The 24516-nt window shown below is 40.7% G+C and overlaps 1 protein-coding gene across 4 annotated transcripts in view; it reads right to left on the bottom strand.

The window, feature by feature from the left end:
- The window catches only part of LOC143037893 (ubiquitin carboxyl-terminal hydrolase 37-like), a 40839-nt gene extending 23880 nt beyond the window's left edge, over positions 1 to 16959 (bottom strand). Inside the window, exons 1-7 of one of the 4 annotated variants that reach the window (XM_076206536.1) lie at positions 16864 to 16959; positions 12863 to 12932; positions 10791 to 10923; positions 6108 to 6773; positions 5604 to 5798; positions 2144 to 2605; positions 70 to 255 (exon numbers count right to left, since the gene is read on the bottom strand). In XM_076206536.1, the coding sequence (XP_076062651.1) occupies positions 70 to 255; positions 2144 to 2605; positions 5604 to 5798; positions 6108 to 6773; positions 10791 to 10923; positions 12863 to 12914 (1694 nt within the window). In that variant the 5' untranslated portion in view covers positions 12915 to 12932; positions 16864 to 16959. Of the gene's footprint in view, positions 1 to 69; positions 256 to 2143; positions 2606 to 5603; positions 5799 to 6107; positions 6774 to 10790; positions 10924 to 12862; positions 12933 to 15630; positions 16078 to 16833 lie in introns of those variants that run through there. The other 3 variants (XM_076206537.1, XM_076206538.1, XM_076206539.1) reach the window with 3 other exon arrangements.
- Positions 16960 to 24516: the final 7557 nt, after the last annotated feature.

Genomic DNA, 24516 nt, shown 5'->3' with positions numbered 1-24516 from the left:
GGACCATAGGTTTCCAGTCAGTGAACCTTGAAGTAACAATTATATCATTATGAAAACTGGAACACCTACCTTGGTATTCTTGTAAAGGTGGTTAAAACTGTGAACTTCTTATGACCACACTTGCTACAGTGGAAGTCCCGTTCATCAGCACTCATGTAACTACCCAGAGCATCCTGCAGGGATTGGGTGCTGTCTTTTGGCAGATTGACATATAGACCATAGTTCTTCTGCTTTTTACCTTCTACTTCTCCACACCTACGAATAATAATAATAATAATAATAATACATACATATACCAAGGCTTTTTCCCCCCTTACAAGGGAGGTAGCCAAAAAGGAAAAGGCATAAAATCACTCCCACCCATTCCATCCCTGAATACACTCCACACCCCTCCACCCTCCCTCTTATCTCAGCACCTCCTGGATGATGGGTCATCCCTGCACCTTGTCCACTGCCCCGGGTCAGAAGCAGTGTCGCAAGACACAGCACATCCACAGCAAGGCCGCTTCATTAAATCGGCGACCCCCCATGCATAAAAGGAGAAGACGGGGAGAAATCACTTCGGGCTGCATCAAATTTTGCTCACACATACTACCTCACCCCCCATCCCCCTGCCCATTCCACCTCATGCATCACAACATCATCCATATACAACCGTTCTCCATTCACCCCCATCTTCTGTCCTCTCCCGTCCTTCCTCAACAGACATTCCCCTCTTCCCCAAAGCCACCTTCACCTCATCCATCCATCTCATCCTAGGATGTCCCCTCATGTTCACTCCCTCCACATCTACCTTCCATACCTCTTTTACTAGTCTTTCTTCACTCATTCTTTCCATGTGTCCAAACCATCCTAATACTCTTTCATCAACCCTATCTCCCAACTCCCTTTCCACCCCCATTCCTCTCCTCACCTCCTCATTTCTCACTCTATGTAGCCTAGTAACCACCATCATACTTCTCAGATACCTCATCTCAAACACATTCAAACTCCTTCTCTCTTCCTCTCTTATGTTCCATGTTTCTGCCCCATACAGTGCTGTTGGCACAATCACTCCTTCATACAGTCTCCTCTTAGCATCCATTCCCAAATGTCTATTCCTCATTACACTCTTCAATCCACCAAGGCATTTACTCGCTTCTTTCAATCTACATTCTACCTCCACCTTCACTCCACCTTTTCCTGCCACATTTGCACCCAAGTATCTAAAACTATCCACTTCCTCCAGTCGCTCTCCCTTAATGCTCACTTCCAGTCTACTGCCACTTTCACCCCTTGTACATCTCATCACCTTACTTTTACCCACATTTATCTTTAGCTTTCTTCTATCACACACTCTCCCAAACTCTGTCACCAACTTCCTCAGTCCCTCCTCCGATCCTGCCACAAGCGCAGTGTCGTCAGCAAACAACAGCTGGCTCACCTCCCACTTATAATAATAATAATAATAATAATAATAATATTAATAATAATAAAAAAATAAAAATCGGGCACTTAAATCTCTACCAAGAACTTATTCTAATATTGAGCAATTTTCATTACATTCATAAAAATCACACACTCAGTTGGCTAATACAATTCATTACTCTCCCAGATTAGTTGATTCTGGCATTTATATATCTTGTACAGAAGCTAACCATTTCACACCACACCCATAGGATTTTCTTAATTAAAACCTACAACAAGTTACTTGGCAATGGCCTCCAGGTTGACCTAGGTTCAAATAGGAAATATACTGCTATGTTGTGTGATTGTGGAGCAATGCAGGATATGTTCCAGGCCTTCAGCATTGTGTAAATATCTAGGTGATGTGATATCTGTAGCCATGATAAAATATCTGGGTGATGTGATATCTGTAGTCATGATACAGTAAATCAGATTGGGAAGGTATTTAGGCATTTGGAAAGAATGAGTGAATAAAGACTAACAAAAAGTGGACTGTGTGTGTGAGTGTGAGTGTGTGTGTGTAAGTGTGTCTTTACCTAGTTGTATCTTATGGGAAGGGGAGCTATGCTCATGGTGTCCCATCTCTGTATCTCACCATATCTAATTTGCCCTTAAATTCGTGTGTGTGTGTGTGTGTGTGTGTGTGTGTGTGTGTGCGCGCGCATCATGCACATTATTTTTGTTTACCCATACTTACCCCAAGCATCTGTAAGATTCCAATAGTTCAAATTCAAAATTCTCATTAATCAAATTGGAAAAAAATTTCTTGGGATGAACTTGTGTGTCCACAAAAGAGGTCGTTTCACCGTCTTTCATGTTCTCAGTTGAGTTCTCCTGTTCTTCTGCAGGTGGCACTGAGAGAAGAGCCGAGGGGAGTTGTCCTCCCTGTATCCCGTCACTTTCCTTCCTGATTTTATCAACGATCCTTTTCCCATTTACAGTACTGTTCAAAGTCTCCTCCTTTGTAGGCATCAAAATAGGATGGTCTGAACTTGATGTAGAGGAGGCACTTGAGGATGTGGAGGGTACAGAGATCTGGTGGCAGCGATTTATCTCTTCCTTTATAGTGTCAAGTACCAAAGTTAAAAACTCGTTGGCATCTTGCATCTTAAAACCTTGGAAAGAGTCATCTACTTTCTCCAGATTCTGTTTAACTTTCCTGAAAAGATATCAAAAGAAATAAACAATAAGTATGGACCTGGAAAAGGCTTACGAGAGGGTAGACAGAAAGGAGCTGTCAAGAGTTTTTATGAGAGTAGTAGAGCTTGTGTCAGGATTAGAAATGGAGAGAGTGAGTGGTTCAAAGTAAAGGTGGGACTTCGTCAAGGATGCGTTATGTCACCCTGGCTGTTCAACTTATACATGGATGGGATGGTGCGATAGGTAAATGCAAGGGTAGTGGGTCAGGGATTGGAAATGGTTAAAGAAAATGGAGAAAAATGGGAGGTTAGCCAGCTGTTGTTTGCTGACGACACTGCGCTTGTGGCAGGATCGGAGGAGGTATTGAGAAAGTTGGTGACAGAGTTTGGGAGAGTGTGTGATAGAAGAAAGCTAAAGATAAATGTGGGTAAAAGTAAGGTGATGGGGTGTACAAGGGGTGAAAGTGGCAGTAGTCCGGAAGTGAGCATTAAGGGAGAGCGACTGGAGGAAGTGGATAGTTTTAGATACTTGGGTGCAAATGTGGCAGGAAAAGGTGGAGTGAAGGGAGGTAGGATGTAGATTGAGAGAAGAGAGTAAATGCCTTGGTGGATTAAAAAGTGTAATGAGGAATAGACATTTGGGAATAGATGCTAAGAGGAGACTATATGAAGGAGTGATTGTGCCAACAGCACTGTATGGGGCAGAAACATGGAACACAAGAAAGGAAGAGAGAAGGAGTTTGAATGTGTTTGAGATGAGGTGTCTGAGAAGTATGATGGGGGTTACTAGGCTGGATAGAGTGAGAAATGAGGTGTGGAGGAGAACAGGGGTGGAAAGGGGGTTGGGAGATGGGGCTGATGAAAGAGTATTAGGATGGTTTGGACACATGGAAAGAATGAGTGAAGAAAGACTAATAAAAGAGGTATGGACGGCAGATGTGGAGGGAGTGAACATGAAGGGACGTCCTAGGATGAGGTGGATGGATGGGGTGAAGGTGGCTTTGGGGAAGAGGGGAATGTCTGTTGAGGAAGGACAGGAGAGGACAGAAGACAGGGGTGAATGGAGAATGGTTGTATATGGATGATGTTGTGATGCATGAGGTGGAATGGGCAGGGGGATGGGGGGTGAGGTAGTATGTGTGAACAAATTTTTGATGCAGCCCAAAGGGATTTCTCCCTGTCTTCTCCTTTATGCATGGGGGGATGGAGAGGGGGGGTCGCCGATTTAATGAAGCGGCCTTGCTGTGGATGTGCTGTCTTGCGACACTGCTTCTGACCCAGGGCAGTGGACAAGGTGCAGGGATGACCCGTCATCCGGGAGGTGCTAAGATGAGAGGGAGGGTGGAGGGGTGTGGAGTATATTCAGGGATGGAATGGGTGGGAGTGATTTTATGCCTTTTCCTTTTTGGCTACCTCCCTTGTAAGGGAAAAAAAGCCTTGGTATATGTATGTGTGTACATACCATCAACGGCTTTTTCTCCCCTTACAAGAGAGGTAGCCAAAGTCAAAGGCATAAATCCACACCCACCCATTTCATCATCACATGCTCCACTCCCATTCACCACTCCTCCCTCCCTCTTTTCTTGGCTCCTCCTGGATGATGGGTCATCACTGCATCTTGCCCACTGCCCTGGAGATAGGACTAGGCATCCTACTCTCTGTAGCCCCAAAGGGGACATTCCTAAACAATAAGTGCATTACAAAAACGTAACAAATACATACATACATATACCAAGGGCTTTTTCCCCCTTACAAGAGAGGTAGCCAAAGTCAAAGACATAAATCCACTCCTACCCATTTCATCCCCACATGCTCCACTCCCATTCACCACCCCTCCCTTCCTCTTTTCTTGGCTCCTCCTGAATGATGGGTCATCCCTGCTTCTTGCCCACTGCCCTATGTCACAATATATAAAATGCAACAGAAATAAAAACAATAAACACAACAAATAAATAAATATAAAAATTATTTACTGGGTACATAATACATTAGCTCTACAAAGAATGCAATATCATATACTACAGCTATGATTTGAAAAGTGGCTAATGAAATTTAACATAAGTAAATGTAAGGTAATGCACATAGGTAAAAATAAAAATAAGTACAATTAAAAGTTAATTGGAAATTCATTAACTAAAGTGGATAGTGAAAAGAATATCAGCGTGATTATCAATGATGATCTCACATCATCTAAGCAGAGTATTTCCGCCTCAGAGGGGGGGGGGAGGAGGAGGAGATGAAGATGATGATGATTATTATTATTCTAGGACTGATTGCACAATCTTTTGATTTTAAAAGTCCATCTGCCATTAACAAGCTATATAGATCATTAGTTTGCCCACATTTGGAATATGCTGTTTCTGTATGGTCACTGAATCTCATTAAAGACACTGACAGATTGGAAAAAGTACAACGGCAAGCTAGAAAACTTATTTCAAATATCAGAAATAAATAATTTGAAAATCAACTAAAACATATGAATCTATGTTCCCTAAAAAAATGTAGACTCAGGAGTGATTTAATACACGTCTTTAAGATTCCTAAGGGAATTGACATTAAAAGCTATGAAATTTTCACACAGTGTAGTAAATGGAATTTTTTTCTGCAGAGGCAGTGCAATGTAGTACAGTACAAAGCTTTAAGGTTCATTTAGATAAGCACCTAAGCAATATGCTGTAATCCCTGCCATTTATTTTAATTTTTTAAATATTTTTTAAATATTATAAATTATTGTTATTTTTCGGTTTGTTTATTATGTAATTATCTATTTATTTTATTCATTTATCTATTTTTTCTATATCTGATCTAGTTATGGACCAACAGGTCTCCTGTCAGCATGCTCTTCTTTTGTAATCCTTTGTAATTATACAATCATTTCTCCAAAATATTTCAAATCCACGACACTGCTGAAAAATGCAGTGAACTAGTATGGGTTCAGGTTGGACATGTGATGGGACAGGGAAAACTGGGTGGGGAGGAGGAGGAGGAGGAGGAGGAGGAGAACAAATTAATTCAAACCTTAATGCACTGGTGACATCATCCACTTTTCCCCTGCTTCGAGAATTAAGTAAATAGTTGAGACCCATGAAGAGACTGCTGTCTGACAGATTTAGTTTTGTTGCACAACGTTTAAAATCTCCAACGAATGGTGGCAATCCAAACAATGACTGCATTACTGAGTTGATGTAGCAAGTATTTCCATAATTGGGGAATCTGTAAAGAAACACCACCATGAAATATCTGACATGAGACATTAAATTAAAAACTACTAGACTACAGAATTAACATTGCAAAAAAAAAATTCAGTGTTTAAAAGCAGCAGCCTGGAACTTTAACACAATCAGTCTAACTTTGGACAACTGTATTATAAGAGACGGAAAAACCTTAGCACTGAATGAGATTATTATACAATATTCATGTTTATCTGAGGTACAAACATTATCCAATTATTTCTAAAGTACTTCAGTCACCTGAACTAAAAACCCTAATGCCAGCAATGTATCAAGAGCATATCATACTAACCCAATCCTGTGAGGAAGAATCTTTTCCTTCTCAATTGGAACAGGTGCAAAGATGGCTTCATTTGTATTTGGAGACACTTTAGTGTTATATGCTCGCTCAATCTTCTCCGAAGGCACATCACACAGGAGACGAGATTTGACAACACTCAAAGGCTTTCGCTTGTTGGAGTACACACGCTGTCGTTTCACCGGTGAATGTGAATTTTCCTTGTCATGGTCCTCAGAGATGAAACCATTGGACTTTGAAACTTTATTCTCCTTGTTACTTAGGTAAGACCCTTGTTCTTCCCTGCTATTGAGAAATACTTCTTCATCACTGTCACTGACAGATGCAAAACTACTACACCCTTTCTCTGAGGATACTGGACTAGCCAAGGGAAGTCTCCTGACTTCGTGTAATGGCGATTTGTTTTGGGTCTTGACTGAAGGCAACTGCTGGTTGAAAGACCTGATTGATGATGTAGGTTTATTGTAAGTCTTCATGGAGGGCGACTGCACTGGGGATCCAGCAGGACTTCGTGTAAATGCAGGCTGCCTGACTGGAGCAGACAACCAATTGGGTCCTTTCCCCTCATTCCGACTGTCCACTACTGACCTCTCAGAATCCTTGTTCCTATTCATGGGGGACTTTTGTACGGATTTAAAGCCATCCCTCTGAGTCTTCTGGCTGAAAGTATGAAGGGGTTGTTTAGTTAAAGGTCTTTCGGTAGCATGCAATTTCTTAAGTTCTAGAGGGGAAAGGGAAGGCTCTCGGCGCTCATATTCCGGAGTGTCCTCTTTAGCAGGTACAATTACATTCAAGCTTGTTCCAAACTCACTTGAAAATGTTACCAAATTATCTGACTTTCGTTTTGATAGAGGTACAGATAAATTCTCAAATTCTAAAAATTTGCATGATGGTGAAGAAACAAGTTCTTTAGCAAGACGAGACTTCTGACTTCTCCAATGGAAGTACGAGTCAAAGTTCTCATACATTGGGTATGCATCATGCTTCTTGGCTGATTTGGATCTTTTAAATTTCAACCTAGATTTACGCTTTTTATTATCATTTGGTGGCCTCCAACAGTTGATATTGATCTCTTTGTTGTGAGCTGGTATTTGCCTACAGTTAAGAAAAAAATCCAATCAAATTCTGTTTCATTCCAGTAAAAACCACACTTACTATAAATTCACTAAAATCCATCCATTTAAATCCATCCATTTAAATCTCTTAAAAAAAAAAAAATAATAATAATAATAATAATAGGTGGTTGGAGGGGATCTTGGAACCTGGACACAAACAATACCTGGAGCTGGGAAGGTAGTGCAAAAGATAAGAGAGTGAATGGGAGGAAAGGATGACATAGCATTATGGGGTGTTTTTGTATGCTCTGTAAATTATTTTCGAGGGAACGAAGAAAGGGGACATCATATAAAGAAGCATACATACTTACATATACCAAAGGCCTTCCCCTTACAAGGGAAGTAGCCAAAAAAACAAAGGCATAAAAACCACTCCCACCCATTCCATCCCCAACATACTCCACTCCCCTCCACCCTCTTATCTTGGCACCTCCTGGATGACTGGTCATCCCTGCATCTCGCCCACTGCTCTGGGTCAGAAGCAGTGTCACAAGACACAGCACATCTACAGCAAGGCCGCTTCATTAAATCGGTGACTAGCCCCCTCCGCCCCTCACTTTGTATAAAGAAGCAACGTAGGTAAACCAGCTCTAGATGGCCATCCCTAATAAGGAAATGTTGGCATTCTTGTAGCATTGGCTTCAACCTGAGCACTGTGGCAGGCAACAAGGATGACCTTTAGTCAGTGAGATGCCATTCCCTTATAAGAGAGCAAAGACCTATGGTATGTACATATATCTATATTTATTATACACACACACAACCTCAATTCCAACCATTTCACTTACAAACCATATACTGGTAGATGAGCTGAATGCACATCAATCAATCTGGCTCAACATTCAAACAGCAGACCACTAAATACTTGAACAACCCTTCCTTCTTAAACATAAAAAACTCTAGCAACCATTCCACATGGCAACACCTAACACAACCACTAAGCAACATCCCCTGTGCTATCCATTCTTACAAACACAAAAATTTAGGGAACTATACATGACCTTCCATCAAAATATAGAGGATATAGGGAAAATTTTTGAGACCTAAATTTGGACCAGTTCCTATCCACACTTAGAGCTGCAGATGAAATCACTTCACCCATTTAAAAAACAAGCAAAACACATTCCAAAAGCCTACAGAAAGAAATGAAACCCTTCTTCTCTTAACCTACATTCTCTATTTCCCTTCCACCCAAATAATGATCTGACAATTCACTACCTTCTTCCCTGAACACATTTGCATACAGAATTCTTCCAATTCTCATTTTGGGCACCAAAACATTGTCCATTTGTCTTTCATCTACTCTTCCACCCTACCAATTAGATCACCGGTGATCTAATTGAGGTGTTCAAGTGGCTCAAAGGCTTTAACAAGGGTGATGCAAACAAGGTCATAATATAAAAACAACAGGGCAAGACTCGCAGTAATGGATTTAAACTGGACAAATTTAGATTTAAGAAGGAAATAGGCAAGAATTGGTTTACTAATAGGGTGGTCAACGAATGGAATAGACTTGGTAACCATGTAGTGAGTGCTGAAACTATCAGTTGTTTTAAGAAATGGTTAGCCTACTTTATGGATGGGGATGACAGGTGGTAATGGACATGTAACTGCCTAGTGTAGGCCTTATGGTCTTTTGCAGTCTCCTTCATTCTTATGTTCTTGGTTTCTTCCCCCTCATAAAGGGGAAGGGATGGCCTACATATACTTTTGTTTTCCTTCTTAAAGTGTTCACTATAATTTCTCAACACTATTCAATATCATCATTTCTCATTTAATACACATCTCTCTGCTATAGTTCTTTCCTGCCACCCTATAAGAAAAGCAAGTAAATGTCCGGGGGAATGAAAAGTGATGCAACAGAAGTATCTGGGTTTGAATGCAGAGAAAAGATTGTCTCAAGTATATGGAAGTCTTGGGGCCTCCAGACATTTGGTAGATGAAACTTTATGCTTCTACAGCCAAGTACTGTAGACCCTGGACTGTTACCACATGTGGGACCATAGTTCAGTATGCCTTAGCCTGTTGCATGTAAATATATAAACATGCCCCTTGAGCACTGTTTGCTGGCCAAATATATGGTCTCCCACCTGAGAATGGTAAATCCAGAAGTGGAAATCATGTCAAATTCATTGTGAATTAATATTAATCTACAACAATCACTATTCTTGTCTTCCAGGGTGACTTGTATTCATTATGGGCATTCAACCTATCCCAGGCCAAACTAGGACGAGTACTGATTACAACACATTATTCTCTTCAACACGAGTCAAATATTTGTGCACGCATTGGGTTGTCTGATGTACGATGACGCATCATAATGTGTGTGTCATAAAATATAAAGTTACTGCTCTTATACTCGTCTCTTTCACCCTGAATAGATATAACCACACAAAACATGACCAAGCCTGTTCACAAAATACAGGGGTCACTCAGCTACAACTACAAAATAAATATAATCAGGACACTAACACCAGAATCCTTGTACCCACTTGCAGCTCATGCACAGGAGTCATCATATTCTTGGGGTTAAAATGTAGTTACAACACCTTTAGTGTATGATTCACCATGGTCTTGGATCAGGTTTTAGACTCATGATCAACAGCCATTTCCCTCCCGGATGTATGCTCAGAACTCATATATAACTGATCTATGGGTAATGCTGTGACCTTAAACACCCACACACGTAACTTCCCACCCATAAGTTGGAGTAACAGCTCACAGTGTAGCAATACTAAAATAATTTTAGCCCTGGGCAGGATTTGAACTTCAGCCACCAGAGTAGTGGTTGTGAATGCTACCACTGTGCCACCAAGCCATGCATTTACCCACCTGTTACAGGAAAGGAGCAATGCTCATGGGGTCCCGTCTCCAAATCTCTAATTTTATAACATACCCAGACTCAAATTCATGTACAGTTCTAACTTAATCTACATCCTTGATTTACAATTATTATATTTAGATTTAAATTCATGTATTGTTTGAGCTTGGGCTATATCACCTCCTAAGCTATTCCACAGATTTATGCATCTTTATGGAAAACCATATTTCTTCACATCCTTTTGAAATGTGGTCTTTCCTAATTTACTCTCATGACCATGTGTGTGTATTTACCTAGTTGTATTTGTGTGTGTGTGTGTGTGTGTGTGTGTGTGTATATATATATATATATATATATATATATATATATATATATATATATATACATATATACCAAGGCTTTTTCCCCTTACAAGGGAGGTAGCCAAAAAGGAAAAGGCATAAAATCATTCCCACCCATTCCATCCCTGAATACACTCCACATCCCTCCACCCTCTCTCTTATCTTAGCACCTCCTGGATGATGGGTCATCCTTATATATATATATATATATATATATATATATATATATATATATATGTATGTATGTATATATTCATATATATATTATATATATATATATATATATATATATATATATATATATGGGGGATAAGTTTTCCCTACCGATACTTGTAAATTACATGACACAGTAACATATACTAACAAAAATGTCCCAATGACTGTTTTCATAATTACTTACTTCTCAAGCCTGCTAAAGCGAAAAAATCGCCTCCCTGATGATTCACTCCCACTGGATACATCACTTTTCTTCTGATGAAATCTGTTGAGGTACTCTTTACCTGGGGTTGCATATGGGCTGTGGCGCAAAGCACCTACAACAGGAAAAAGGCTTGCATCACTATTGGCAGGATGCAAGGACATTATGGAAAGAATATGGAGGCAGGGATCAATGACAGGTACCTGCAGATGGTGGTGGTCATGCAAGATGTACAGTAAAGGTGCCAATTTTTCAAAACTCGCCAACTCTCTCACCCCCATCAGGGGTTGACACCATCTCTACTGATTGGGCCCAAGAACTCTATCAACTTTAACTCTATTCCTTAACATTTTATGAAATAAATTGCACTGTTGTCTCATGATTGTTAATTGGAGCATTGTAGTCTGTGTTCTCAGTGTGGTGGTTGTACTTAATGCAACATACATATAACATAAGGCCTTTTCTTTTAGTATGGAGGTAACAAAGTCAAGATATCCCCCCCTATCCCAAAGTCCCCCCAAAAAAAACATTCATTGTCCTTCACATCTTTCATGATGTGGATAAAGGGTCATCCCTGTACACCACCAACAATAATAATAATATATCAATAAACCAAAGGCCTTTCCCCCCTCCCTTATAGAGGTGGCCAGCACCCCCCCCCCTCACCCATTCCACTCCCATTTGTTCCCCTCTCATCTTAGCTCCTCTTGGATGAAGGGTCTCTGTCTCCTGCCAACTGCCCTGGGTAAGAAGCTATGCAGCAAGACACAGCACATCCACAGCAGGGCCAGCTGGTTCATTTACACAGTGACCCTTCCTCATTGTCCCCTTATGAGAAAATAGAGATGTCAAATTCCTTCAAACTGCATCAAAATATCACCAAAACACAACCATTCTCCACTCACACCAAACACCTCTTTCTCCCTTCTGTGCTCAACATACATTCCCCCTCTTGCTCAAAGCCCCTTTCATCCCATCCATCCATCTCACTTTTGGTCTTCCCTTCAAGTCCACTCCATCCACCTCTGCTTTCCACTTTTTTTGTTTATCTTACCTTACTCATTCTTCCCATGTGCCCAAACTTTTCATCAGCCCATCAGCCAGCTCCCTTTCTACCTTCACACTTCTCCTCACCTCCTCATTTCTCACTTTATCTATCCTTATAACACCTACCATACTTCTCATATACATTTAAACTTTTCCTTTTGGCTCCCTTAAACTCCAAGTCTCTGCCCAATAGTGTCGTAGACAGCCACCCCTTCACATAATCTTCTCTCTAGCCATTCCTGGACACCAATTTCTCATGACACTTTTCATTCCCACACTGCACAATTTACCTCCACCCCCACTCCTTCATTTCCTGCTACATGTGACCCTAAATATTTAAAACCATCCACTTCCTCTAACCTGTCTCCTCTAAGACTTACTTCCAACTTACTGCAACCCTCTCCCCTTCTATATCCCATCACCTTGCTTTTACCCACATACTTTCAACTTCCTCCTATCAAATACCTTCCTGGACTCTGTTACGATTTACGATAGACACGCCTCTGATCCCCACCATATGTGCAGTGTCATCAGCAAACAACAACTGGGTCACTTCCCACTTCCACACAATCTCTATAACCATCTCCATTGCTGCTCATCACCCTTGCATTTAACTCCTTTACTCTCATCCATGTAGACATTGAATGGATGGATATCATTAATAATATATTTATATACCAAAGAGTTTCCCCATCTTACAAGGGGCACCCACTCACACACATTCCACCACCCTTGTTTCTCTCTCCTTATAGCTCCTCATGGATTGACAGCTTAAAAGATTTTTTCTCGCCCTCCTCTCCTTTTTCCATGTCAATCAAGCAAGGTAGGGAGAAGGCAGGGGATAGGGGTGAGAGGCGAATAGGTAGGGATGATATTTTGATGCAAGCCCAAAAGAATTTCTCATCTTCTCTAATTATGGCATGAGGTAACAGATGTTTTTCACTGTGTAAATGAAATAATATTAATAATGATGAAATAATAAAATAAGTAAATAACTTCATTCTTACCTCTGTTTGACCTACTTGGGTTGCTAACTGGTTTTCGAGGTGTAAACTCCATGGCTGAGATGTTTTAGGACTGAAAATAAGTAAATTTACATTAGGAGTCAATGTGATGACCATGACATTAATGTGCAAAAATTTAAACAAAACCATGACAATGCTAGTGCCCTATATTGAAAAAATTATGTATGAACCATAAATTATGGAAAGAGAGAGAGAGAGAGAGAGAGAGAGAGAGAGATTTTCTAATTCTATAACTCACAAGGAAAAATCTGTGCCGAGGGTTAGTAGAAGAAACTGAGAAAAGGATGGGTTGTTCCACTGAAGAAGCAAGGCAGTAAAAAATTAGATATGCAGCATGGAAAAATGGAGAGAGGAAACAACTGAACACTGGAGAGGAGGAGGAGGAAGCAGATATTTTTTTTTGTAGAAAAGCAGAAACATTGGAAGAGGTATGATCCACATATTCTAGGACTTGATACTGTTTTACAGGGTTACTAATGGCAAACTGGGAGACAGGGAACTATCAAGCTAAATGTGGAAGTCAATAATGATGTGTCCACACTGGTGAAAATAGTACTTAACTTTCCAGTCATTCTTACAAAAGAAAATTAGGCAATTATTTTTTAGATAAGCACACCTAAATGATATAGCAATAGAAACTTAGCCACTTCAATGCAAGACAAACTCTTGCGCACGGCATCAGATGCCTAATGTATGACATCACACTAATAAAAAATATGAAGTAAATGCTGTGTTACTCATTTTTTTTCCTGAGTAATAATAAACACAGAAAACATAATCAAACCAGTTCACAGAATTCAGGGGTCACACAGTTACACCTACAAAATAAATATAATCGATATGCTGATCCCTCATATACCCACTTACACCTCATAACACCAATGTAGGCATATTCATATCAAAGAGGTTAAATGTTAATTTTGTAAATTATAATATACCAATGTAAATAACATTTTTCTTGGCAGAAATCAATTACAGAAAAAGCTGTTTAAAGTGATACACTAATGAATGGTAGCACAATGAGTGCTTGAGACATCTTTTTGATAGATGTGAAGTTGACAAAATTAAAGTATAATAAATTGGTCTAACCTAGCCTGCATTTAGTTATGCAGTACCTATAATGCGAGAGGTTATCAAGGTTGCCGTTGTCATCAGGGATGTTGATGGCCTGTTTTGGCCTCTGATTAGACTGCAGAGTGTTAAGAAATTTCAAGAAAAGCATGAAGCTCAGCTCTATAGCACCACTTCATAAAACATGATGCCACTTGGAGTGGGAAAACACCCAGTACACTATATAGTCATCATCGTCAAACTGACATTGACAGAGCTGGACAGACTATATGGTGTCTTAACCCTATCATTGCAGCTCTACTCTGTAGTGTATTAGCCTTTAGCAAGGTTTTTTGGGGGTATTTTTTCAAAAGTGCACACCTATGCAGCGTATCATTAGAATATTAAATATTTAGTAAATTACAATACATCAGCATAATATGTTTTTCTTGACAGAAATCAATAACAAAAAAGTTGCTAAAAGCAAATACACTACCAAATGAAGCTGCGATCATAGGGTTGAGACACCACATTGTCTGCACAGTCCCACTAAAAGTAAATACACCTCTGAATGAAGCTCCAACCAAACCATCTGGAATACGCTCTCACTACTTCCGTCAGTACCTTGCATGGTACATAATTTCAAAACAGTGCTATCAAGCCGAGATTCATCCATTTCTTAAAACTACGCAATTCCTGTACACCCCACAGTCTAGCCATCCACATCCCTGACAATGACAACAATGACCCTAATGACCTACAGAATTATAGGTATCACATTACTAAATGAAGGTTAGGTTAGGTTAGAATAGACAAATTTGTCATACTTTAATTTCGACTGTCACATCTATCAAAACAAAGATGGCATCTCAAGCAGTCCCCATGGTTCCGTTCATAAGAGTTTCGCTTTTAGCAACCCTTTCTGTTATTGATTTCTGCCAAGAAAAATTTATTTTATGTGGATGTATTATAATGTAAAAAGTTAATATTTAATTTTCTAATGTTATATCATGTTGGTGTGCATTTCTGAAAACTCACTTCTTTTTTTTTATTGATTTCCACCAAGAAAAATGTATAATATATTGATTTACAAAATTATCATAAAATTCCCTATTGTTATATCATTTAGGTATGCACTTCTAAAAATGAACCAAAAATTATTTTGTTGATGAAACAAGAGTTAACAGAAATGTTGATTTCAAGAACCAAATGTTGCCAGCTGCTGTGGGGATGCAAGTTATTAGTTACCAATCAGTGAAACTTGAGGCAACAACCACCATTATTCATATCATATTTTCATGTGCGCATGCACCTTAGTCTTTATGTGGCGAGTGCTCCAGGCACATCTTCACCCTAGTTGCATCCACACACTCATTTCTTAGGCTTTATTTATTATTTCTATTTCTCAGTAAACACATTTCCTTCTCTACATTGGAGTGGGTTCCTGACACATCTAATTAACTTCAAGCATTTCTTGTACAAAACCTATCACAATATGATATTCGGAACACTTCTTTTTAAGTTATTATCCATAATTCTCTTCAGTATAATCTTAAAGTCACTGAATGTCTTGAAGCTTGGAGCATTAGACAGCCACACCCATGCCTTTCATATGCTCAATAAAAAATTACCACAAACAATAAACACTCCAAAACTCATGGCAATAACAAAACATCTGATGCTCTGTTTGTGGTACTCACTGTGTAACTTCTATGCAGTCATTACTTTCAGGTCTTTAATGAAACTTCTATAGACCTGAATTACATGCATGATGGGAGCCTAAGCTCCAGGAACCAATGATAGGTACCTCCTGCTTATGGTGGTCCTGCAAAATGATCAGTGGAGCTGCCCATCTATCCATCAACCCCCTCACTTCTATCTGGAGGTGAAGAAGGAGGCTGACAGTCTACAGACTGGGACCAAGATCTCTGCAAGCTTCAATTGTACTTCATACACTTTTCTGCCTGTGGAGAGCAGACTGTTTCTATCCTCCTCCTCTTTTCAGCTGGTGACACAAAGGTCCCACAACAATACAACGCAGACAATGGTCCAAATTTCTTCCCAGAGAAAACTGTGTCTGTGGGAGGACCTGAGGACTATTCAATTCAGCCACTGTGGGGCTCAAGAGTTTCCATTCAGCAAAATGTGAGGGAATGATTATCAAAACTAATCTCCACATAAAAAAGTAATGCTGAATTACTACTGCCATTCATAAATATCTCTTTAACCACCTGACTTCGCTTTTTGATGGGATATTGCATAATAAAAAGTCCTGTTATCATGGACAAATTACTAATACCAATACATCTGATGCAAAAGGCAATTACTTCACTATTGCAAGAACATCAGTAAGAAACCTGACAGTACACATAGTATATCAAAATATTATCACTTATCTGTATCTTTGATACTTGGTAGCTGTATGCATTGCATGTGGGAAAGTAAAAAAATAAATTGCAAAATTAATCCCAGATTACACATTGGTATCATCATGTAACACTAACACAAAACCTTAATTCCACCGGAAACGTAACCCATCCCAAATCTGCCTTGCTAGTAACATCCTTTCAGTTACTTCTAGATAAACATTAATTGACAGTCACAATTCTTAAGAAAAACATTTACACCCATGTTATTTTATAATTTTTATATGCTACTTCTGTTCTACAGCTTATATTGGTAAAAAAAATCTCACACATGAAGTATACCATCGTTTTTTATACGAAAATCACATACATATCAACAAAATGTAAACAATGACAATGAAAAGTGCAGAATGCCCTACATGCATGCATTTGCATTTCCTTGATTTGGTTTCATGCACCCCATAATTATACCAACAACAATTCAAACGAGTTAGCAATAACTACGAACTCCAGAAAGTACTTATGTTATGTACCAACCTGAAGAATACAATAAATAAATTCACGTACATACGTTTCTTCGCAAATAAAAACTGGCCTAACTCATGGTAACCTCCCTTCAGGAGTTTCTTCCGGACGTAAACAGACCGTCCTGAAGAAAGCGCGCGAAATCGTGGCACATAACAATAAACAAGTGCAAAATGCGATGCGTCTTGTGAATTTTTTCTTTTTCATTTTGAACAGATGTTTCCTTGAATGAAACACACTGTGATGAAATGCAAAATATACAGATAGGCATATATGCTAATCAGGCACATTAAAAATTGACCAATGATATACTTGAAAACTTGCAAACACCTTGAAAAGAGAAAAATAAACTAGAGAGTGGAAGACAACCGCAAGCAGGTTAAACAGATGGTATGTGAAAGTATTTGACTCGGCGGCGTAATGCAGAAAGAAGAGGATGTTCCCGTTCATGGACAGGCAAACCGTTTGATGCTATTGGAAACTATAGCAAGAATATTAGGGAACATACAGCAGCTTCATAATATGTGTTCTTAATCATGTCATGAGAGCAAATGAAGAAGTCTACATGTATGAAGGATGTTGAAAATTCATTTCCATATATATAAACAACTCCTGGTATAACTTGGAAGATGCGATAGCCCATGAAGAAACCAAAAGCGATCTCAAAACTAGTTATAATAATTGGAGGATAAGAAACGTGAACTAATGAGTATTTACCCAATTAATTTGGCTAATTGTAAAAGAGGCTAGTGAGGAGCCGTCATTTCTACCCTCCCAGTTATGGTATCCAGTTTTGACTAATGGTCTTCTAAGCTATTCCAGGTGATAGTGGGTATGTATGAAACCTTTATTTCTTGACACCTTTACGCATTTTTTCAACTTGTTCCATGACCTCGCGATTCTCGTCCCCGACTAATAAGGATCTGTCAGTTTTACAAATCTATAATTATATTTTTATGTTCTGAACACTATTGTCAGACATGGGGCAGAGGGGAAGACAGCCAAATACTAAATATATTTATTACAATAGGAAGTGCCATCTACATAAGTTACAAACATGTACAACCGGCACATTTTATGAACACTAGCCGGTGGAAATATTCCTAGTCTGACATTTAGTGTTTTACATGAGCAAGCAAGCAAGCTTGGGCAGGATGAACAGCAAATGTGTACGATAACACGAGTTGGTGGAAAGCAACTATCTTGTCCTGTGAAATCGCAAATTTGTGACTTTTCTATGTACGACCAGCAGTCCCGTTAGAACTGCAGCGCCCGTGCTACCGGCAAGCAAGGCGGGATGGGCGCAAGTACTCGCAGCCAATCCAAAGTGGGCGTTGTGAGCGTGGGTTTCCACGGGGTCCCTACCGCAGCTGGGAAGTCTACTGGCACCGGAGTGGCGGTGACCCGAGGGTATTTAGGAGAGTCCTCTGGCCAGTGGGTACGGCGGGCAACCTGCTGCAGTCGTACTGGGCTGATGGGCGTCAGCCACCACGGCGTCTCCCCCTAGGACGTCATCGCGCAGATCCTTGTCGAGATCCACGGTCGGCGCTAGTCGATGTCTTGAAGAAGATAGAAAGATTTTAGAGCACGACCCGGCAGCAGCAACAGGGCTTCGTGTGCATGAGAGGGAAAGAGCGTGGTGACCCGCAGCAGCGTAAGGTTTTACAACACTGAAGAGGATGCGGATCATGCGGCCCGGCGGCAGCTAGGCTACAGGACTTAGTGCGTCAGATAGAGTGGAAGGAGTTTTGCCCGTCAGCAGCAGAAAAACAGGACTTATGCTATGGCCCAACGGCAGCAGCACAGGCCTTACAGAGGCAAGGGACTTAGTGTCTGGCCCAGATGCAGTATCAGGACTTATAGACAGTGGGGACTTTGGGTCTGGTTCGACAAGAGCATCAGGACTTATAGACACTTAAGGGAGGTCAGGCCAGGCGGCATCTCGTGGACTTATTGACCCCGGGAGACCATTTCCGCCGCCTTAAATGCCGGCTGGGGCGGGAGGTGGGGGGTTATGTACACGGGATCAGGTGATTTCGAACCAAGGTGATTTCGGCCCAGGGTTTTTCTGGGCCGAAATCGCCGGTGATTTCGACCCTGCGAAAATAACCTTTTAAGCTTGAAGGCTTGGTGCCCTCGCTTGGTGCACTGTATAATTTCAATTTAGATAATTTGTTTCATAAATTTCATTGCGTTTTCACACAGTATGTGCAAAAAAAAAAAAAATATATATATATATATATTTATACATTGTTACTTGAAATGATATATAAGTACTTTTTTTAATCTAAGTCTAAATAAAAATATTCTAAAAAACGCTGTGGAAGTCGGGGACAGGTGGTATTACGGTGACACTTTGTCCTAAAAATATTCTTGAAAAAGCGCTTGGGTAAGTCGGGTTCAGGTGGTATTCTTCTTCTTCTTCCTCGCGTTCTTCTTCGCATTCTACTTCGTGTTCTTCTTCGTGCTGGGGCTCCCGTGTTGGGGTTCCGCTCCGAGGCCGAGGCCGAAGGGGAAAACGAGGGATTAGAGCGCGGAAAGCTGCGGCCGGAGGCCGCTGTTTGCGCAGCTAAGCCCCCGGCTTGTTCTTTTAATAATATATTTTCTTTCAATAATAAGTAAATAATAATAGCAACATTTGGAGGACTGGCCGAAACGTCCTTCCCTGCAGAGTTCTGGCCGAAACGTCAGTGGCCGAAACATCCTACATTTGATGCGCTCCCCTCTTGCATGCTCACTAATGATGTTGAGCTTCTGGGCTGGGTTGTTCAAAACAAATTTTTGCACTATCTTGGCGTTAAATCTATCTTGGCATTAAACATCATGGTAACACAGAGCGTTACCAGGACATTTAACATCAAGATAAACTAACGACAGAATTAGTTTTTGAACAACCCAACCCTAGACTCCTTGTTATCAATGTTAGGCAACTTTTTGTGCAACAATAATACCGTTTACCTTAGTCCACACATGAAAGTTGTATAATTTCAATTTAGATAATTTGTTTCATAAATTTCATTTCATTTTCACACAGTATGTGCAAAAAAATTATTACTTGAAATGATATATAAGTAATTTTTCAAAATTATTTTGATAATATATTTTCTCTCGATGATAAATAGATAATGATAGCAATATTTGGAGGACTGCGATTATTATTTATTTGTTATTGAAAGAAAATATATTAAAAAAAAATACTAATATATAACCGGCGATTTCGGCCCAGAAAAACCCTGGGCCGAAATCACCCGAAGCCATGCACGTACACTGGTGCATATGCTGCGTTCGAGCAGCTGATCTTCTGCTCGCTTGGCGGACTGTTTGACGCACAACTATAAACTCACGTTTATTTTTCTCTCTCCCAGTGATGGTAGTACCTATGTTTTTAGTATCTCGTGATTAATATGCAACAATAGGAAACAATTGACCAGTCATCTTTGTATTTTCTCAATTCTGTTTATATCCTCTACTTTCTACGGACACCACGCCATTGCTGCACATATCAGTCTAGGGTGGATCAGGCATCGTGATTTTTTTTTTGTCATCTTGTTCATATAGTAAAAATTTACGTCAATAATCACCTATAATTTTGCCTATATGGCTGTAAGTTATGAGTTGTCCGTGACCAGCAATCCTATCTCCTTTACCCATTTTCATTCCTTGCTGAATGTGGATGAGGTGCGCCATTCACTTACCTTAAGGGTTGATTCACACTATCGGTCCGGTCGCGCTCCGCTCCGGTTCTGAGGTATTCAGGGTTGATTCACACTATCGGTCCGGTCGCGCTCCGCTCTCGGTTCTGAGGTATTCACACTATCGGTCCGCTCTCGTTCCCGTCATCCCCCCTCCCTCGACACCAGTAGAAGTCTTACCATCAGTTACGAAGGATGTGTGACTTTTCTGACGCCGAGTTGGCACTTGATGAAGAAGAAGAAGAAAAAAAAAAAGAGATTGTGGGTCCATCCTATGTTGCAAGATAGGAAGACTGAAGGAGAATTTCATACTCTGTATCCTCGTCTTATTGATGAGAGTAAATTCCACAGCTATTTCAGAATGAACAAAGGAACATTTGAGAAAATACTATCCAAAATTGAGGATGACTTGAAATGTACAAGAGATGCTGCACTTCCTGGCACTGATGTGCTTGCACCATACGTTATAGTGGGAGATGAGGCTTTCCCGCTGAAGAGAAATTTGATGAGGCCCTACCCAGGTTCACAGACTGAACATAAGGTAGAGAAGAGGATTTTTAATTATAGATTATCTAGAGCCAGGAGGATAGTTGAGTGCACATTTGGTATTCTAGTGCAAACCTTCAGAATATATTTAAGGAAACTTAAAGCTATGCCTTCTAACGCTTCTGCAATCATTACAACAACATGCATACTTCACAATCTGATACACCCAAATGCTGTTGCATTACCAGATACTGTTGTCATGCCTCCATCAAACACAGTACGTCCAATGAGAGGAAGAGGGGGAAATGCTACAAAGGAGGCTTTTGGCACGAGAGAAACACTGAAAGATTATTTCAGCTCCCCAGCTGGTTCAATGCCTTGGCAAAATGATAAAATATAAGTAGACAAACAAACTTGTGTAGGAATATTTGTTGAGTGAGCTAAGGAGATGCATTTCCGCAGTGGATAATAGGTTGTTATTATACATATGGAATTTCTTTCTTCGGTTAATAATGTGTATTTTTTTCTCTCAGTACCTTGGCAATATGATAAGTATGCAAACATTATCACTGTAGTGCAGCGAAGTCAGGTCATACAGCTCTGGTTTACCTTTTGACTAATTCTATTAGCATTTCATCTAAATCCACAAAATTAAAGTAAGTTTTGTAGGTTATATTTTATTCAGTTGGTGCTTATGAATATCCTCGCTGTACGCATCGTCATTGTATCAGTGATAAATAAAAAGAAAATGTATTTTTATCATTTTTCTAACTTTCTCATGATCCCATTGTGGTGTTTCCTTTGGATTATCCATGGTTTGGTAGGACAGAAGGTAACACTACTTGCTTATATGAAGGCTGAATCTCGACTGGAGTGGAGCAGGAGGAGCAGGACCTGTCAACTGAGTTCACACTGGCGCTCACGGTCCAGTCACACTCCGGTCTCGCTCCAGTAAAAATATCTTTTGACGGAACCGTGACCGGAGCGAAACCGGAGCGAGACTGGAGCGAGAGCGCCAGTGTGAATGCTTCCATTGAAATTAATAAGACAATATTGGACCGGACCGAGAGCGGAGCGGGAGTGGAGCGCGACCGGACCGATAGTGTGAATCAACCCTAAGTCTTGATTCACACTATCGGTCCAGTCGCGCCAAATTTCAGTGCCAAATTGAACCATTTTACGACAGTATCCAACTCCGATACGTTAATATGATTGTAGTCATCCTTTTTTCGCTGCCACGCCCCATCTTCGACTACCACATCTCCTATCTCCAGGACCACACTGGTTGCCATACCACTAGCATCGCACCTTTGTCTTGATGTAGTGCACGCCATTGTTACCAAGAACAAGGTACGACCGGTGTTGGACTTCCGAGAGCTGAACCAGTTTGTGAGGTGTCGCACTGGCGATGATTTTGTAGACACATGTTACGAAACTCTACGCAAATGGCGACAAATGAGTGGAGAGTCCACGATTGTGGATCTGTGGGCGGGTTACCTGCAAATTCACGTGGCGAAGTTATGGAAATACCAACTAATAAAATATAAGGGTAACACATCTCTTGACCAGACTGGGATTTGGGCTATGATCAGCTCCGAGGATAATGATGAATATCCTGAAGAAGACTGAAGTGATGGAGAAGGGCACAGATTCATACCCCAGTGACATAGTGGTGGATGATACTGCTGTACCAGCGTCGGACATAGTAGAGCATGAGAGCTCTTCTCGTCATGTGGCAAATTGGTCGGCCACTACCCAGTCACGAGTTGGCTCCGTATGGCGTGCTGTTATACATAGATTGAAGGGTTGGTGACACAAGATTAATGAGGGAACGTTCACAATGATATGTGACGTCGTACGAGTGAGATACGGCAATCCAGTAAAATAACAATGGCGTGCACTACATCAAGACAAAGGTGTAATATGGTGCGATGCTAGTAGCATGGCAACCAGTGTGGTCCTGGAGATAGGAGACGTGATAGTCGAAGATGGGGCGTGGCAGCGAAAAAAGGATGACTACCATCATATTAACGTATTGGAGTTGGATACGGTCATAAAAAGAGTTCACTTTGGCGCTGAAATGGGGACTTCAAGAGATCGAAGCCTGGACAGACTCAGCCACGGTGGTGGGATGGTTGAACTCAAGTGTCAACTGCTGAGAAAAGAGTACACACGAACAGGGCAGCAGAGGTCATCATGAAACGGCGCCTTGGGATTTTGAAGGAGTTAAAAGACAAGTTCATTGTGAAGGTGAGCGTAATCCAAGTGCTGTGAAGAGAAGCGAACGTACTAACCCATGAAGAAACGTCGGCTTAGAGTGCCGCAAGAACGAGAAGAGGAAAAGGTTGAATTGTGTGCCAAATTGTTATTAATTCATTAGTAATTTCCACTACCATTTATGTATTTCCTCTGCCATTATAACATACGAGTTCCTTTGCACTCAGAAAGATATGCATGTGTACATATACGCCACTTTTAGCCCTGTAGCAATATTTTTTTTTAAAAAGTTTGTAGGGAAACTATTCAAGAGTAAAACTCTGAATAAGACTCCAGTCTTTCCTCTTCCCATCCACTTTATATATATATATATATTAAATACATATATATATATATATATATATATGAGTGGAAGGTGGCAAGGGAACACAGGATAATGCAGGAGTGAATATTCTCTAACATTTTGACGGATGTCTTCCTCAGAGAGACTACAGACTATCAGATTTTGTGGACAATATATACCCCCATTCTGGCTCATCTTGCCGGCCGTCAGGGAATGGAACCCGCTGATTGGCTAGTGGGTCCCAATCTCTTGCGAGCTAGCACGGCTAAGGTCATTCTCGCTGTGGGTCATGCCAGGCTAACATGTCCTTCCCGATGATTGGTGACTTGGCTCATTGTGATGTTTGCGGCTTCTTTGGTTTTTCTTAATCTCTTTCCCAGTCCTTGGTGAACCTCAACGTTATTCCAGTTGGGGAGATGTCTGTGTGTATCTGTGTGCACCACCAAGGAGTTAGAAGTTCTGTGGTGGCGTAGATCACTCTTGTGTTTGTACACTCTTTTTTCGATGCCATGCGATGACTCTCCGTAGTGCATGGCTGGACATCCTCCTCACAACAAGCCAAGTCACCAATCACTGGGAAGGATGGAGGGGAGTGGAGTGTATTTAGGGATGGAATGGGTGGGAATGATTTTATGCCTTTTTCTTTTTGGCTACCTCCCTTGTAAAGGGAAAAAAGCCTTGGTATGTACAAGGGAGGTGGCCAATGCAAACACATGTACCTCCTCCCACCGACCACCCCTCATCTTAGCTCCTCGTGGACAATGGGTCATCCCTGTATCTCGCCCACTGCCCTGGGTCAGAAGCAATGTAGCAAGACACAGTACCTCCACAGGAAAACCACTTCACTTAATCTCAAGATCATTCCAAACCCTTTCCTTACATATGGGGATATCCCCTCACCTGACTATAACCAACTGGTACCAAGTTAAATGAATGAAATAAAACACGACAAAAATT

The sequence above is a fragment of the Oratosquilla oratoria genome, chromosome 23, assembly GCF_046742065.1.
Source record: "Oratosquilla oratoria isolate Oo_2021 chromosome 23, ASM4674206v1, whole genome shotgun sequence".
Classification (NCBI taxonomy): domain Eukaryota; kingdom Metazoa; phylum Arthropoda; class Malacostraca; order Stomatopoda; family Squillidae; genus Oratosquilla; species Oratosquilla oratoria.
Note: the sequence above shows the minus strand (reverse complement) of the source record. Positions and strands in the feature narration are given on the sequence as shown.